The following is a 17,110-nucleotide window of genomic DNA, read 5'->3' as shown; positions in this document are numbered from 1 at the left end:
AGCAGCTTTAGTGGACGCTACTGGAGCTGGAATTACGCGGCTGCTGGCATGAGACTTGCCCTCCAATAGATCCTTGTAAATGGATTTAAAGTGTATTCATTCAAATTAGAGAGACAATTTAAATTAAAAAGCTTAGAGCTGCCTCCACCACAGGGGGGCTCGCTCGACCCACCAGCGGACAGGCACCAGTATTGGGAGAGGGGGGCTGGCCGTCAGGGTTCACCGCGGCTCTGGCACAAACCCGGCGACACGGAGGTGGCACGGGCAGGAGCGGACTGGCCGTCTCGGCTTCTCACTTTTTGGATTTTAGAAGGGCATGACATGCCTATATCTGTGTCTCCCCCTCCTTTTACTCCTCCACCTCTTTTCTTTTCGCATGACTATATGTACTTGTCACTTTTCCATGTGTTAGTTGTGTCTTCTGAGCAGTTTGTCAGCTTTTGGACACCTATGAAGGTGTTTTCTATGTGTTTCTATGTGTTTTTGTTTGCCTGCCATTGGTTTTAACGGTGTTCGAAGGTGTTCGACGAACAGTTCGACGAACAGTTCGGCGAACCGAACCGAACTCGAACACTACGGGGGTGGCTCAACACTAATCACTATTTGTAAGCCAAAACCAGGAGTGGGTGATAAATACAGAAGTGGTGACGTGTTTCTATTATACTTTACATCTGATTGTTCCACTCCTGATTTTGGCTTACAAATACTGAGGTAAAATACTGACCAAATACTGAACATGTGAACGTGGCCTAAGACCGTATTCACATGTCAGCAAATGTTAATACCTCGTTCGCATGTTAAACATTGTACCACCCAAAATTCACTATAAGACCTAATTTACATGTCAACAGCCAACCAACAATCTGTATCAGTGTCTGCATGTCAAAACCAGGAGTAAAACCATAGCTCCCAACCGTCCCGGATTCAGCTAGACTGTCCTGATTTGATGGCTCAGTCCTGCCATCCTGGCCGTCAGGGCTTTTGTCCTGGCTTCTAATACTCACCTGCACCTCTCTCCGACATCGCTCCGTACCTCCTCCTCCTCAGGGCTGCATCTCTCTGCTCAGTGCATAACTGCAGTTAATTTTTTAAGTGCAGAATCAAAGATTTTCTGTACTATAAAACACACATTGAAAATGTGGCTTCACATCTGCAACACATCAAATAAGGAGAAAAAGGCATAAAAAATGCAGCAATAATCAGAGAAGATTGTTATTGTTATTCTGTAGCTTGGTGCGGACATCTGCAGAAAATGAAAAGCACAGTATTTATGTTACACGTGAACATGGCTTTACAGACACAAAAAAGCCATGTCATATATTGAAGCTACTTAAAGTTGAGAAAATTCTGGCGGCTCCGACTGCGAATGAACAAAAGTAAATCCACAGGACCCAGTCAAACCAGATCTCACACTTTGCACTGATGAGGGGCAGCACCCTGAAACACTGTTTGCAAAATGAGATTCTGGTTTGGCTTTTATCCTAAGTCATGTGGCAAGGCTCGTTAAAGGGCTGATATTGACTTTTAGGATTGCTACTTCCAGTAGGTGGCACTAGAGTTCTAGTCCTCTTCCTCTCTGAAGAGACAATTTGCATATTTAATTTCTCAGAGGAGCATTGCAAGGCTTAAGTCTCCTCACCTTGGCACGCCAGGCTTCGCATGTCACTCTCCACAAGGAGAAACGTTACCCCTTGGATCCTGGTCAGACGCCTCTCACCCAGCCAAACCAGATCTCACACTTTGTTTTGACAAGGGGCAGTACTCTGAAACACAGTGTCTGAAAAATGAGATTTTGGTTTGGCTTTTATCCTAAGTCATGTGGCAAGGCTCGTTAATGGGTTGATATTGACTTTTAGGATTGTTACTTCCAATAGGTGGTATTAGAGTTCCTCCTTGATGAAACAATTTGCATATTTATGATCCTTTGTACAAAGTTAACCATGTGGATGTCACATTTATCCTAATATTATGTTTTCCCCCTAGACTCATCCACTATGATGGCACTGTAAAACACAAAGGATTTTTAACAAGTGAATACGCAGTTGAAAATCTGCTTTTTCGCTACATGGGAATGTAGCCTTAGGCTATGTGCCCACGATGCCGAAATGCTCAGGATTTTTTCCTGAGCGTTTCTGCATCTCCCTGGCAGAAAAAAACGCATGCGGATTGTACATGCGTTTTTCCTGCCAGGGACATGCGGATGTGAAGCGTTCTTCATTTGCATTTCCGCATGCGGGTTGTCAAGCGCTTTTAGCATCACTTGGAAAGTGCTTGTCAACTTGGTCACACTATATAAATCCATGCAACCGGCATGGATTTATATACTGCGACCCGAGAGAATGTAAAAAAATAAAAAATAAATCTATACTTACCTTCCGATGGCCCGCGCTGTCTTGCTTCACCGTCCCGGCTGCCGGCAGCGGTACACTGAAGGACCTGCTGATGTCAGCGTCGCGTGACCCGTCACATGACTATGACGTCAGCATAGGTCCTTCAGTACATCGCGAACTGTCGGCATGCGAGGAGGAGCGCACCGCGGGCCGCCGGAAGGTAAGTATATATTTATTTTTTATTTTAGGCTGTGTGCCCACGTAGCGTTTTTCAAGCGTATATGCTGCGGAATTTCCGCAGCGTAAACGCTTGTAAAACGCATGTATATCCGCACCCCATGGTCCCCAATGGCATTCCGCAATGTCAATGCCCATGCTGCGGGTTTTTCCGCAGCGAATATGCTGCGGTCAAAAATCCGCAGCATGTTCATTAATATTGCGGAAGCGCTGCGGGATCAATGTGCGGATGGTACCCAGTTCTGGAGGAGAGGAGACTCTCATCCAGACATGGGTACCAAAGAACCTGTAAAAAAAAGAAAAAATAAAGTTTATACTTATCTTCTGATGTTTTCCCTCCGTCGCGCTGTTGTCTGAAGGACCTGCCACGTCATTGAGTCATGTGACCCACCACATGACTCAATGACGTCACCGCAGGTCCTGCACACAACAGCGTGAGCCGCTCAAGACTCCGGACGGGGCCGAGAATGCATCGGTAGGTGAGTATAAACTTTATTTTTTTATTTTTTACCATTCTGATTCTTTTTTTTTTAACTATTACTGGTCACACTATATAAATCCATGCCGGTTGCATGGATTTATATAGTGTGAACAAGTTGTCAAGCACTTTTCCAAGTGATGCTTAAATCACTTGGAGAAGTGCTTGATAACCCGCATGCGGAAATGCATGCAAAGACGCCTCACAAACGCTTCTACCTGGCGGGAAAACCGCATGTAATATCCGCATGCGATTTTCCCGCCAGGGAGAAGCGTAAAAAATATGCTTCAGGTCCGCAACGTGGGCACATAGCCTTATTCTATTTTTTTACAGTTTTCTATGGTACCCAGGTCCAGAGGAGAGTCTCCTGTCCTCTAGACCTGGGTACCATCCGCACATTAGAACGCATGGAATGCTCATCTACATATACAGTGATGTGTAATCCATGCGTTCTAATGCAAGTCAATAGTGGCGAAAAATGCAGCACTTCCGCAAAATAATTGGTAGTGCTGCACTTTTTTCCGCAATGATAATCCGCAGCGGAAATCTCCGCAGCATGTGCACAGCACATGCAGATTATCATTGGGGAACATGGCAGGCCTTCTACCATGCGTTTTTTAAGCATTTCTGCAGCGTTTTTGCCGCTGTGGAAACGCTTAAAAAACGCATCGTGGGCGCACAGTCTTAGAGTACATGTAATTGGGCAGTTAGCAATGTCCAAACAAACTATAGTTGGTCAGTGTGATGTCCATGTGCACATCAGACCGCACACAAACACACTGACCAATATAAATCAATGTGCTAGTTCACATAAAAAATTTTGGCTGTGTGTGAAAGAAATTACAGATTGCACTAGCCTCGTTCGGTTTTTGGAATAGACTGTGCTCCTTCAGTGGCACATAGCTCTCGCACCTTTCTGCAATGTAGATGACGCGCCCCCTGGGCCATATTCTTTAGGGGGAATACCCGGAGCCGGATCAGATGGGAGTTGTAGTCACCGAGTGGCTGTGACCCGGTCCGTGCCCAGGGTGTCAAGCTCAGTGTGTGTGGCAGTCCTACAGATGTTATAAAGTTCTTTATTGTCGACTACGCCACCCGTTGTATTGCGGTCACTATGGCCGCCGCTGCAGCAGGGTCCGCTGAGGCTGATGGTGTTGGTGCAGCTTTTGGTAGTATAACCCCCAACGGGTGGGGTATAGCCTCAGGGGGTCAGGTGCAGAGGATGGGGGTTGTGGTGGTGCAGCGTAGATGTTAAGTGAAGACAGAGTCGGGTTGTGCAGTTTAGGGTATTTACTCACTGCTGATGTTCCGGTCACTCCAGCTTCAAGTGACCACCCGAGCCGTGCTGCGTCCACCAGGTCCTGGATTCAGCCAACCCCCAAGCAAGTCCGGAGCGTGACCCTGAGCTCTCCTTCTGTCCTTTCCTCTGGCCGTCCCCACTAGTGATCCACCTAGGTCCAGCTCCCTCGGGCCTTCTGTTGGGAGACCCTTGGCCTTGGGTTCCCTGACCCTCCACGTGGTTTGCCTTCGGGGTGGATGTGGTGGGTGGCCGTGGCAGACGCTGCCCACGGCCTCCGGTCTCTGGCTAGGGTGTGCTTTTGCCCCCACCAGTTTGGGATCCGGTACCCTATTGCCGACTCTTCACCCGGTGATTGAATTTGGGTTCTCAGAGTCCTTTCTTTTTCCCTCTCTGGGTCTTTCCTTCTCTGCTCCACTCTCTCTCTGCAGGCTCATCTGGACCTCTGCTTCTTACTGACTCTGACAGACTGACCCTGATCTTAGATGGTGCCCACCTTATATACTCCCTCTATGTGTGAGCTCAGGTGACCAGCACCCAATGAGCTCCTAACTTTACCCAGGCTGCTCCCCCTATCTGCCCCTACACTACTGGGATGTACCACCCCCCTCCCACTCCAGCCAGGAACAGACTCGGTCGTACCTGCACATTTCTAAGTGGGAGTACCGTTGGTCTGCTCCTCGGAAATGGGATGTGTGTAGTGCATGCAGCCTACCGAGCTCAGGTCCACACTCCATCCTTACCCGGGAGTGGAATATCACACCTCTGGGTTGAGGTGCAATACCCCTGTAGCAGCCGAATCCTCAGGGTGCTACATTCCCCCCTGGTAAATCACAGCACGTCCTCGGGCTGTAAGAACAAAACACCACAAAACATACAATTTTTTTTCATATAAACAACATAATAAAAACATATAAAATATCATATATATATCAGAAAACTTTTCATATAAATAACATTCTCGTCGCCTCTGGCTCCTCCTCCGGTCACTGTGCAACGTGTGACCGGGTAAAGTGCGACAGTCTTTTCTTGAAAAACTCGTGGCTTTCCTGTAAAACCAGTAGGGAGCGCTTTAGGACGCGCAACTATATACAGGGGATATGGCCGCTCTCAGTCCTCGGCCAGGTATAAGGGAGAAATGACCGCTCTCAGTCCTCGGTCAGTGGGATTAAGGGAAATACGGGTATCAGTTCACACATGCTGGTCCCAACGGGGACTATATTATCAGCAACAGTTTCTTTGGTACCCCGACGGGTAACTATGTACAGCCTCTACTCTGCCGTACTCAACGACGACGTCCTCCTGCTCTTTCTTTGTGGTTACCTTTAGCTTCAGACCCGTTCGGGTCCTCTTGTTCTTCCTCCTCACACCGCAGCTCTTCCTCCGTCAGGCGATGCACATGGAGGGCGTAGGGTCCTTTGGCACACTTGTGCCGGGTAAAGGTGACCTCGTCCCCGATGTAAAGGTCACGACCTCTGTGTCCCTCCGGTAGGTGGGACTCAACGTCTCTCCTGGTCACGAAGACGTCGCCTGGGGTGCGGTGGTCTCGGATGAAGCCCCACCCATGCTGCATGTTAAACTTGATCACAGTCCCGGTGGTGCGGGGACTATGCGCTGCACGGGGGTCTCTCCTGGCCCGGCTCTTCTGCTCCGCGCTCCTTACTTGAGCTTGCTGTTCCCGGACCCGCCTTTCTCTCCGCTCCCTCTCGAAGACCTCGAGTTGTTGGCGGCAGCACTCAGCACGCTCCGCTGCAGCTGCCCGAGTCTCCTGAGTGAACCCCATGAGATCTTCTCCGGTGGGGTCCCACTCAAACTGGGCCTCTTCTAGCGGGGGCGAGATCCTCTTTACGGGCTTTGGAGCCGGGATCAGGGGTGCACACATGGCCCCAGCCTTCCTCTGCCGTTTCAGTTCATGATATTCCTGGGGCCAGATGAAAGGCTGCCCATCCGGGCACGTGTGTTGGGTAAACAGGTCCTCTCACAGATGCGGCACTCTTGGTCTTATGGGCGCGGTGGTGTTAGCGCCCGGGTTGCCCGGGCCTTGCGGCCAGGCCTGGGGTATCTGGAAGGTGAAGGGCACCGTAAGGATGGCGGCACCCTGGGCTACTTGGCCCTGCGACCAGGCCGGTGGCTCCGCGGAGGTAGGGGGCGCTGTTGGTGTTGCGGCGCCCGGGGGTACTAGGCCTTGCGACCAGGCTGGTGGTACTTCCTGCTTGGTCACGCTCGGGGTCGAGGCGTGTGACGTCACAGGGGTCGCGGCTGCGGCTTCCGGTTGAGGCCTAGTCTGTGGCGGTGACGTTGCGGTTACGGGCACGGCAGGGGGTACTTCGGGCTCTGCGACGGGGAGCTGGGGCAGGTGCGCGGTTTCCCGGTTTGGGGTAGAGACGTCCCCTTTACCTGCCTCCTTTCGTTCGGCTCCCTTCTCGGCGCCGTCTCCGGCCTTCAGTCCTCCTGCGCCATCCTCAGAGGCGGTCTGTCTCCTCGTCTTGGGTGGCGTGCTCCGCTGACGGGTCTCGGTCTGCTGGGCCATCTCACGGCTCCACTCCGCCAACGTCTCTCGCTGCACCCGGGCCATCCTCCTTGCGAGGCCCTCCAGAGCGGTCTGTGCACACTCCCGGTCTCGGGGGAGCTGTGCTAGGACCTCCACTAGGCCTAGTGGGGTCGTTGCTTCCAGCAGGCTCCTGACCAACGGGTCGGTGCTGCTCTGCTCTCCTTCCACTGTTTCCAGCAGGCTCCTGGCCAGCGGGCCGGTGCTGCTCTGCTCTCCCTCCTCTGTTTCTAGCAGGCTCCTGGCCAACGGGCCGGTGCTGCTCTGCTTTCTCGCCATCTCCGGGTAAGCTCCTCCGATACTCTTCTCCAGGCTTCTTGCCTCCGGGTGCGCTCTCTCCAGACTGCTCCAGGCGGCACCCATCTTTGTTCTCTTGTTCTCAGTCCTCCCACTTCGAGGGCGGTCCCGGGGCAACTTGGTGACTGTCAGCTCCAGGGGCAGTTCTTTCACGCTGACAGACACCTCTAGCATCACAGTCTCTGTTGGTGGGGGCGGTTTCCACTTTTGGCGCCATTTTCGGTCCTGGCCCACGATGGGAGGTGGCCTCCCGCCACCTTCTGGCACGCCCATAATGGCGTCCGCTCCCCCAAGGCGGGAAATCTTCGGAAATGGCGGGAATCGTCTCCCAGTGGCGGGAAACTCTGCAGATGGCGGGAAAAAGCTGTTAATGGCGGACAACCGGCGGGAATCGACCTGTGATGGAGTCCGATGGCGGGGACCCTCCGGAACCGGCAGGAGACTTCTTCTTGAGGTAAACTTGTTCTTTTCTTCAGGCACGCAGTACCCGGTTGTTGTGGGCACGTAATCCTGCCGACTACGCCAAAGTTGACGCGCCCCCTGGGCCATATTCTTTAGGGGGAATACCCGGAGCCGGATCAGATGGGAGTTGTAGTCGCCGAGTGGCTGTGACCCGGTCCGTGCCCAGGGTGTCAAGCTCAGTGTGTGTGGCAGTCCTACAGATGTTATAAAGTTCTTTATTGTCGACTACGCCACCCGTTGTATTGCGGTCACTATGGCCGCCGCTGCAGCAGGGTCCGCTGAGGCTGATGGTGTTGGTGCAGCTTTTGGTAGTATAACCCCCAACGGGTGGGGTATAGCCTCAGGGGGTCAGGTGCAGAGGATGGGGGTTGTGGTGGTGCAGCGTAGATGTTAAGTGAAGACAGAGTCGGGTTGTGCAGTTTAGGGTATTTACTCACTGCTGATGTTCCGGTCACTCCAGCTTCAAGTGACCACCCGAGCCGTGCTGCGTCCACCAGGTCCTGGATTCAGCCAACCCCCAAGCAAGTCCGGAGCGTGACCCTGAGCTCTCCTTCTGTCCTTTCCTCTGGCCGTCCCCACTAGTGATCCACCTAGGTCCAGCTCCCTCGGGCCTTCTGTTGGGAGACCCTTGGCCTTGGGTTCCCTGACCCTCCACGTGGTTTGCCTTCGGGGTGGATGTGGTGGGTGGCCGTGGCAGACGCTGCCCACGGCCTCCGGTCTCTGGCTAGGGTGTGCTTTTGCCCCCACCAGTTTGGGATCCGGTACCCTATTGCCGACTCTTCACCCGGTGATTGAATTTGGGTTCTCAGAGTCCTTTCTTTTTCCCTCTCTGGGTCTTTCCTTCTCTGCTCCACTCTCTCTCTGCAGGCTCATCTGGACCTCTGCTTCTTACTGACTCTGACAGACTGACCCTGATCTTAGATGGTGCCCACCTTATATACTCCCTCTATGTGTGAGCTCAGGTGACCAGCACCCAATGAGCTCCTAACTTTACCCAGGCTGCTCCCCCTATCTTCCCCTACACTACTGGGATGTACCACCCCCCTCCCACTCCAGCCAGGAACAGACTCGGTCGTACCTGCACATTTCTAAGTGGGAGTACCGTTGGTCTGCTCCTCGGAAATGGGATGTGTGTAGTGCATGCAGCCTACCGAGCTCAGGTCCACACTCCATCCTTACCCGGGAGTGGAATATCACACCTCTGGGTTGAGGTGCAATACCCCTGTAGCAGCCGAATCCTCAGGGTGCTACATAGACAAGCAGAGATTTACATAGAGGCAGTCATGTACAGTTTGCAGACGTGGCTGGCCAGTGGAATGAAATGTTCACCTGAGCGTGGTCTTAAATAACCATATTTAACAGTTCACTTAGCTGCACAATAGTGCTATGTTCTCAGATTAATTGAAAAACTCCCATTATCATTCACATCGCAATCCACTTGGCGATGTTCTCCTCAGTTCACTTGACTATAAAATTAATAGTTAACTTATTAATTTACCAGTTCACTTAACAGCAATTTGCTTAAAGAGTAACTGTCAATTAAATTTGTATTTCATAAATGAATATGAACATGAAAATAAGAAATTTTGTAATATATCTTATCAGAGAAATCCTATTTTTTTCTCCTCTTGGATTGATCAGTCATTCTCAATTCTCGGGTAAAATCTGTATTCAGTAAAGACAGAATGCTACATTACTGAGATCACATGTAAAGAGCCATGGAATAAATGGTGCTATAATAATAAATAATAATAGTAGATGGCAGATACCACTGATAAGATTCTGTGTAGACCAGACAAGGAGGAGCTCTGTCTCTAGTTCCTCTCTCCTCATCCCCTTTCACCTCCTCTACTTAAGTAATTGCCATCTCCTATCTCAAAAATGTAACATATTCTGTCTTCACTGAATACAGATTTTATCCGTGAATTGAAAATTTTGAGAACGAATGATTAGCCCTGGCAGAGAAAGAAGTAGATTTATCTTATAAGATATATTACCAGGTTTCTTATTTTCATATGTGCTACTGATTTATGAAAGAACAATTTAAATTACGGTTACTCTTTAAGGTTGATTCCGGTAATAATCTGTCAATTCACATTACATTAATGGAGCCTTTGGTAAATAGCCTTAATTCATTTAATAGCGCACTCAGCTGTTCTCAGTAAGTAGATTTATACTTTTCTGAAGCAGATTCATTCGGTAGCGAACTCAGCAGTTGTAAAGTACATGTAGACTTTTACAGTTACATTTATACTTAACAGAAACAGATCTTGCAAATTAAGGGAAAATCTCTGTGAAGTATCAATTTTTCTTTGGCATGTCCAGTATGGACAGTGAAATGGGATGCCGCAAGAGTTCCCTCCTTAGGGTATGTTCACATGAATGTATTTTTGTCCTAGTGCTGTCTATGTGGAAAGTGGACCACACACAGACCAATCTTAATCAATGTGCTACGTCACAGGGGCGAACATATCATTGGTGCAATCTGTGCGGCCGCACAGCGGACCAAGAGGTGAGGGGGCCCATTTCTACCTCCAAAGCAGATGCAATTTTGCATTTTTGAAAGCTCTTGGGCTGCAAAGGGCCCATATATTGTTCTTGCACAGAGGCCCTTTTCTGTCTGTATCCGCCAGTGCTAGATGACATGAACGTTTTTCCACGTGGAACAGCAATACGTGAGAAAGATTGCACCATGTACTAATTTCACATGAGATTCACTTATATATTTCAGTGGGTGCACAAAAAAAGTTGCTATACAAAGACCATCCATTTTTAATGGATCCATTGCAATTATTAACATAGGAAACCTATAGTTGACCTTGTTTCATTTTTTAATTATTGATGTATAAAAACGGTAGTTGTCAAAAATGGCCATACAGGTGACAATACAAAGGAAAAATTATCTGTTTCTCGAGATGAGAAACAGACGATTGTCAATACACTTGTATGAATTTAGCCTTCAGCCCCTTTCATACATCAGTATTTGGTCAGTATTTGACATCAGTATTTGTAAGCCAAAACCAAGAGTGGAACAATCAGAGAAAAAATATAATTGAAATATTTGCACCACTTTTACATTTTTGACCCACTCTTAGTTTTGGCTTACAACTATTGATGTGAACATGGCCTAAGGCCGAGAATAAGACATCTTTGTTTCACGTGTGCTCTTTCCCTATTTTTCACTGATAGACATGTCCATTATAGTCCATGGGGCTGTTCACATGTCATGTGGCATTTAGCAGCAGGCTTGAATTGCATTGGGACCTTTAAATCTCGGTTGTGTATGTATGGTTGTAAGATCCATATCCTTGCGTCATTACACTCGTATGACCACTGTCACATCATACAGGATTCCCGGCTCATTGTAAAACTGTTTCTCTGAAACACTGTAACATGTCAGTTAAATATAGATGACTGCAATGAGGGAGCCGGCCCCTGATCCATGCTGCCGGGGTTCAGCAAGTATGTATGTATTACCTGACCAAAATGCTTTAATGATTAATTCTATCTTACCACCAATGTACTTTCTTGTGTATTATATTATAGGAAGTGAAATCCAACCAACCAGGTGAAGATCCCGTGGGCCGCCCAATAGTACATCAGTCTGGCATTAAGCAGGCCACTGGAGAAGCAGTATACGTAGATGACATGCCAACTGTGGATGAAGAACTTTTCATAGCCTTTGCTACCAGCACAAAAGCCCATGCAAAGATTGTGTAAGTAAATTATATTTTAAATTCTAAAGCAAATTAATGACATTTCAGGCGAAGCTTCAAATAAGATGCTGTGTGAGTGTGAGAAATAGCATATTATTATTATTTTACTTATATAGCGCCAACATATTTCTCAGCACTTTTCTATTCAGAGGGTACATGTGCAAACAATAGAAGATAGACTGAACACAACCAATATTACACACTCCATTGCCCAATATCTAGGAAATAAACACACATAACATCTTAGGATCTTGTTGAGTGGAGAGCGGTCACAGCTTTAATAATAGGGATAACATGCAATACTTGACCTAAATTCAACAGAAAAGATCATAAGCATCGTGCTGACTCTGCTCCCTTTGTGCAAGTCCACTCTCTCAAACTCAATGTGTTCATCACTTAAAGCCAAAGAGGCGCACAGTAAACCTAGACTGCGCTCCAACCCACAACCAAAAAAAGGGTTTGCTCCAGGCCGTCCGAAAAGAAATATATCGAGACCGATATCTGTGAGGTGGACACCATCAGGCCTCATCAACCGCCTGTTATACCCTTCTAATTACAGGTGTCTGACTACTTCACCTGAGTGTAAATGGAGAAAGCGGGCCATACAGGTATTTATAGTTGAACATGCCATCTCAGCCAACTCTGCATCTCTGGCCCCTTACTGGATAATTAATGAAATTATCTCTGACCAAACTATTTTCAGCTCTGAGTAAAAACCAAGAAAGTGGTCCAGGCTAGATCACATTAATGTGACAAGTGAGGCCAGCTTTGAGGAGGCACAGAAGTTTCTCACCAGTATGAGTATAATGATAAGTCAAAGGATGATCGTCTTCACGGCAAGACCTCTGAGAAGACTTGTGCCAACCTTAAACCTTTAATACCCCTTCCTGAAACCTCCAGTCCATGGAAGCCCAAGTTTCTGACTTATGTTCGATCACTTGTCCTCTGTGCCACCAAAAAGACAAGAATCCAGATGGTAGATCTGGTAGAACCCAGTAAAACAAAATAAACAAAATTTACATTTAAATTAACAATACAAAAGGTGTAGCACAAATAACTATCAAGCTGAGAATCAGCAAGCTATAAATTGGATCTGTGGTGGCAGAAGAGCTGTTTTTGTTGCCTCCATGGCAGTTCCTGCTGGAGTGACAAGTAGGAAATCAATCAGGTAGTGAATATTTCTTCTGTATCCACTCTAACCCAGCATCACCTACTTTTGGATGGGAAAAGTGATAGATCAGTCCATAATTACCAAGCTTCTTTTTAGAAACTAGGGGTAATGCAAGGAGGTAATGACAAGTTGGAGAAAGGAAGGGGCCCACTATTTTGTCAAGAGAAATTTTTGCCAGTTTATCCCTGAGCACTTCCGTGTTCTTTTACAGATTGTAAATTGCAAGACAAAAACGAAGGATTGGTCAAAGGAGATGAAAAAGTCAAATGCAATACCAAATCTAATTTGACCAGCTACCTTTTTATTGGGGTAGAAATCAAATCATGTGTCGAAAATGGCTACGCTCACTGGTGACTTTTTCATTACTGAAACTGGTATATACTGTACAGATATACATATAGATATGCCAACATATTATAGAAAAAAAAGTAAATTTTTTGTAAAAAGACAAAAAAAAATTACAGTTTACATTTACAGCAAGATTAAAGTGTGAAACAAAAACAGTACAATAAACACATATTTAATACACTCAATAACTACACATTAAAAAAGTAATTGATAAATACAGTACAGACCAAAAGTTTGGACACACCTTCTCATTTAAAGATTTTTCTGTATTTTCATGACTATGAAAATTGTACATTCACACTGAAGGTATCAAAACTATGAATTAACACATGTGGAATTATATACTTAACAAAAAAGTGTGAAACAACAGAAAATATGTCTTATATTCTAGGTTCTTCAAAGTAGCCAACTTTTGCTTTGATGACTGCTTTGCACACTCTTGGCATTCTCTTGATGAGCTTCAAGAGGTAGTCACCGGAAATGGTTTTCACTTCACAGGTGTGCCCTGTCAGGTTTAATAAGTGGGATTTCTTGCCTTATAAATGGGGTTGGGACCATCAGTTGTGTTGTACAGAAGTGTGGTGGATACACAGCTGATAGTCCTACTGAAAAGACTGTTAGAATTTGTATTATGGCAAGAAAAAGCAGCTAAGTAAAGAAAAACGGGTGGCCATCATTACTTTAAGAAATGAAGGTCAGTCAGTGCGAAAAATTAGGCAAACTTTGAAAGTGTCCCACAGTGCAGTTGCAAAAACCATCAAGCGCTACAAAGAAACTGGCTCACATGAGGATCGACCCTGGAAAGGAAGACCAAGAGTCACCTCTGCTTCTGAGGATAAGTTTATCCGAGTCACCTGCCTCAGAAATCGCAGGTTAACAGCAGCTCAGATTAGAGACCAGGTCAATGCCACACAGAGTTCTAGCAGCAGACACATCTCTACAACAACTGTTAAGAGGAGACTTTGTGCAGCAGGCCTTCATGGTAAAATAGGTGCTAGGAAACCACTGCTAAGGACAGGCAACAAGCAGAAGAAACTTGTTTGGGCTAAAGAACACAAGGAATGGACATTAGACCAGTGGAAATCTGTGCTTTGGTCTGATGAGTCCAAATTTGAGATCTTTGGTTCCATTCACCGTGTCTTTGTGCGACGCAGAAAAGGTGAACGAATGGACTCTACATGCCTGGTTCCCACCATGAAGCATGGAGGAGGAAGTGTGATGGTGTGGGGGTGGTTTGCTGGTGACACTGTTGGGGATTTATTCAAAATTGAAGGCATACTGAACCAGCATGGCTACCACATCATCTTGCAGCGGTATGCTATTCCATCCGGTTTGCCTTTAGTTGGACCATCATTTATTTTTCAACAGGACAATGACCCCAAACACACCTCCAGGCTGTGTAAGGGCTATTTGACCTAGAGGGAGAGTGACGGGGCGCTACGCCAGATGACCTGGCCTCCACAGTCACCAGACCTGAACCCAATCGAGATGGTTTGGGGTGAGCTGGACCGCAGAGTGAAGTCAAAAGGGCCAGCAAGTGCTGAGCATCTCTGGGAACTCCTTCAAGGTTGTTGGAATGCCATTTCCGATGACTACCTCTTGAAGCTCATCAAGAGAATGCCAAGAGTGTGCAAAGCAGTCATCAAAGCAAAAGGTGGCTACTTTGAAGAAGCTAGAATATAAGACATATTTTCAGTTGTTTCACACTTTTTTAAGTATATAATTCCACATGTGTTAATTCATAGTTTTGATGCCTTCAGTGTGAATGTACAATATTCATAGTCATGAAAATACAGAAAAATCTTTAAATGAGAAGGTGTGTCCAAACTTTTGGTCTGTACTGTACATATTTGGTATTCCACCAACTGTAAAAACCTGCCCAATACAATGAACCCACTATTTCTGATGATCACTAAATGGAAAACATTTTGCATTTCCTCAAATATAAATATTATAAATTAATAAGCACTCTCTTATGTGTAAGGCAAAATATCCCCTAAAAAACATTCTACTTATCTCTGAAAAAATGACCCATGCAACTATATCAACAGAAAAATCGAAACATAAGGCAGCGCACATGTGAAAAGTCAAAAACAAGCAAAAAATTACACCAAAATAAATGCCAGTAATAAACACAGTAAGAGGCTGTGTTCACACGATGCGTATTTCATGCGTTTCCGCGGCGTTTTTGCAGTTGCGTAAACGCCGCGGAAACGCATGAAAAACGCATGGTAGAAGGGCAGCAATGTTCCCCAATGGAAATCCGCATGTGCTGTGCCCATGATGCGGATTTTTCCGCAGCGTTAACGCTGCGGTCAAAAATCCGCAGCATGTCAATTAATTTTGCGGAAACGCGGCGATTTCGCCGCCATTGACTTGCATTAGAACGCGCCAATTCCGCAAGACAGCATTTGTACTTGCGTAATTGGTGCGTTCTAATGTGCGGATGGTACCCGGGTGTGGAGGAGAGGAGAGTCTCATCCACACCCAGGTACCATTAAAAAAGCTGTAAAAAGAAGAATAAAATAAAAAATAAATGTATTCTTATCTTCTGTCGGCCCGCGCAGCGCTCCCGCTTGGTTCCCGGCACTTGCAGTGAGTTGTAGGACCTGCGGTGACGTCAGAGTCATGTGACGGGTCACGTGACGCTGACGTCGGCAGGTCTTTCAATTCAAAGTTGCCGGCAGCCGGGAGAACGGAGTGAGCAGGACAGCGCGGGCCATCAGAGGTAAGTATATACACTCTCTCGGTTCACACTGTATAAATCCATGCTGTTTGCATGGATTTATATAGTGTGACCTAGTTATCAAGCACTTTCCAGGTGATGCTAAAATCGCCTGGAAAGCGCTTGTCAATCTGCATGCGGAAACGCATGTGAATCTGCATGTGGATCCGCATGTATTCTGCAGGAAAAACGCATGCACAATCTGCATGCGTTTTTTCTGCCAGGGAGATGCAGAAATGATGCAGAAATTTTCTGCTTCATTTCTGCATCGTGTGCACATACCCAGAGGGTTAATTTGCAAACTCTGTGACATGCAGATAGTTTTTGTAACACATTACAATTCTGCTGTTTTTTGCCACTTTCATGGTAGAAGGACAGAAAATATCATCTTAGAAAAAATAAGAACAATTTTGCAGCAAAAAATCTATATGAAAATACTCTTAGGGCTACAAGTGCCATTATTGTTGTATGGTATACTGGATGCGTAAAAAAACGTAGGTATTGGGAGTTCTGTGCCTCTTTAGGCAGGAGCCCACACAGACCCGTAGTTGTCCATAATTTGTACCATTGTAAGTTGGATAATGTTGGTAATAAGAATGCAAGAGAGAATATGAATGAATTAATTGAATGCATCTATACAGTATGTAGCATTCATGCTTTTATTTGGGTATTATTTCAGGACTATGTTATGACTAAGTCTATAATCACAGCTCCAATGTTAGTTTATTTTTTAGAAACGTGGCTGTACACACTGTCAGGATTCTGCTCTTTTGCTAACTTAAGTGGTGGATAAACGCAAGTATGAGATTTGCATACATACTGCCACATGCTGCCTAGTTTCTCAAAGGAACACTAAAGAGTTTGTCCTCATTCAGAAAATCTTTGTCCTTTGTTGCAGATTATTATAAAAAAATAACCCACACTCCATGGGTCAAGGGCTGAGTCTCCCCGAATGCTCCTGTCTGGTATTGGCTGTGACACTGACGTCACATTGACATCACGGCAGCCAATCAGTGAACTCAGCAGCTCTACCTGTGTAAACCGGACACCTCCTTCAGAGCTGCTGAGCTCACTGATTGGCTGTCGTACTGTCAACATGATATTGGCGCTGCAGCCAATAGTGGAAATTAAGAGTGTCACGGGTGTGTCAGAAGTGGCAGTCGCCCTGCAGTGGGTTGCAGGAGATCTCTACATTTGGCATTACAGACCTCTTCTTAGAGGCTGTCTCTAGGACCCAGCGGCTACCTTCCTCAGGCTAATTAACTCCCTGGTCTGGGTATATAAATACCTGCTGTGTATCAGAGAGAGGTGTCGGCGATAATAATTACTCCTTGTAAAGACTTTAACCAGAGCAGTACTTCTTCCTCTCTGGAGCTTGAGGACGTGTGTGTATTTGTCTGGAGTCATCTAAAGCTAAGCAATTTCCCCCTGCTTGTCCTCCCTTGTTGTCTTTAGTATTCAGTGGGGATCGACTAGTGCTCATCTCCTCCCTTCCCTAGCC

General features: G+C 46.6%; 1 protein-coding gene across 1 annotated transcript in view; it reads left to right on the top strand.

Annotated features, from left to right (window-relative positions):
- Nucleotides 1–17,110, top strand: part of LOC141161552 (aldehyde oxidase 1-like) — a 536,896-nt gene that overhangs the window by 205,211 nt on the left and 314,575 nt on the right. Inside the window, exon 17 of the mRNA XM_073646510.1 lies at nucleotides 11,196–11,365. Coding sequence (XP_073502611.1) covers nucleotides 11,196–11,365 — 170 coding nt within the window. The remainder of the gene's footprint in view (nucleotides 1–11,195; nucleotides 11,366–17,110) is intronic.

This window comes from Phyllobates terribilis, unplaced genomic scaffold (assembly GCF_046119375.1).
Source record: "Phyllobates terribilis strain yellow unplaced genomic scaffold, ASM4611937v1 Scaffold_9__5_contigs__length_417890890, whole genome shotgun sequence".
Classification (NCBI taxonomy): domain Eukaryota; kingdom Metazoa; phylum Chordata; class Amphibia; order Anura; family Dendrobatidae; genus Phyllobates; species Phyllobates terribilis.
This window is presented reverse-complemented; position numbering and strand designations above follow the sequence as displayed.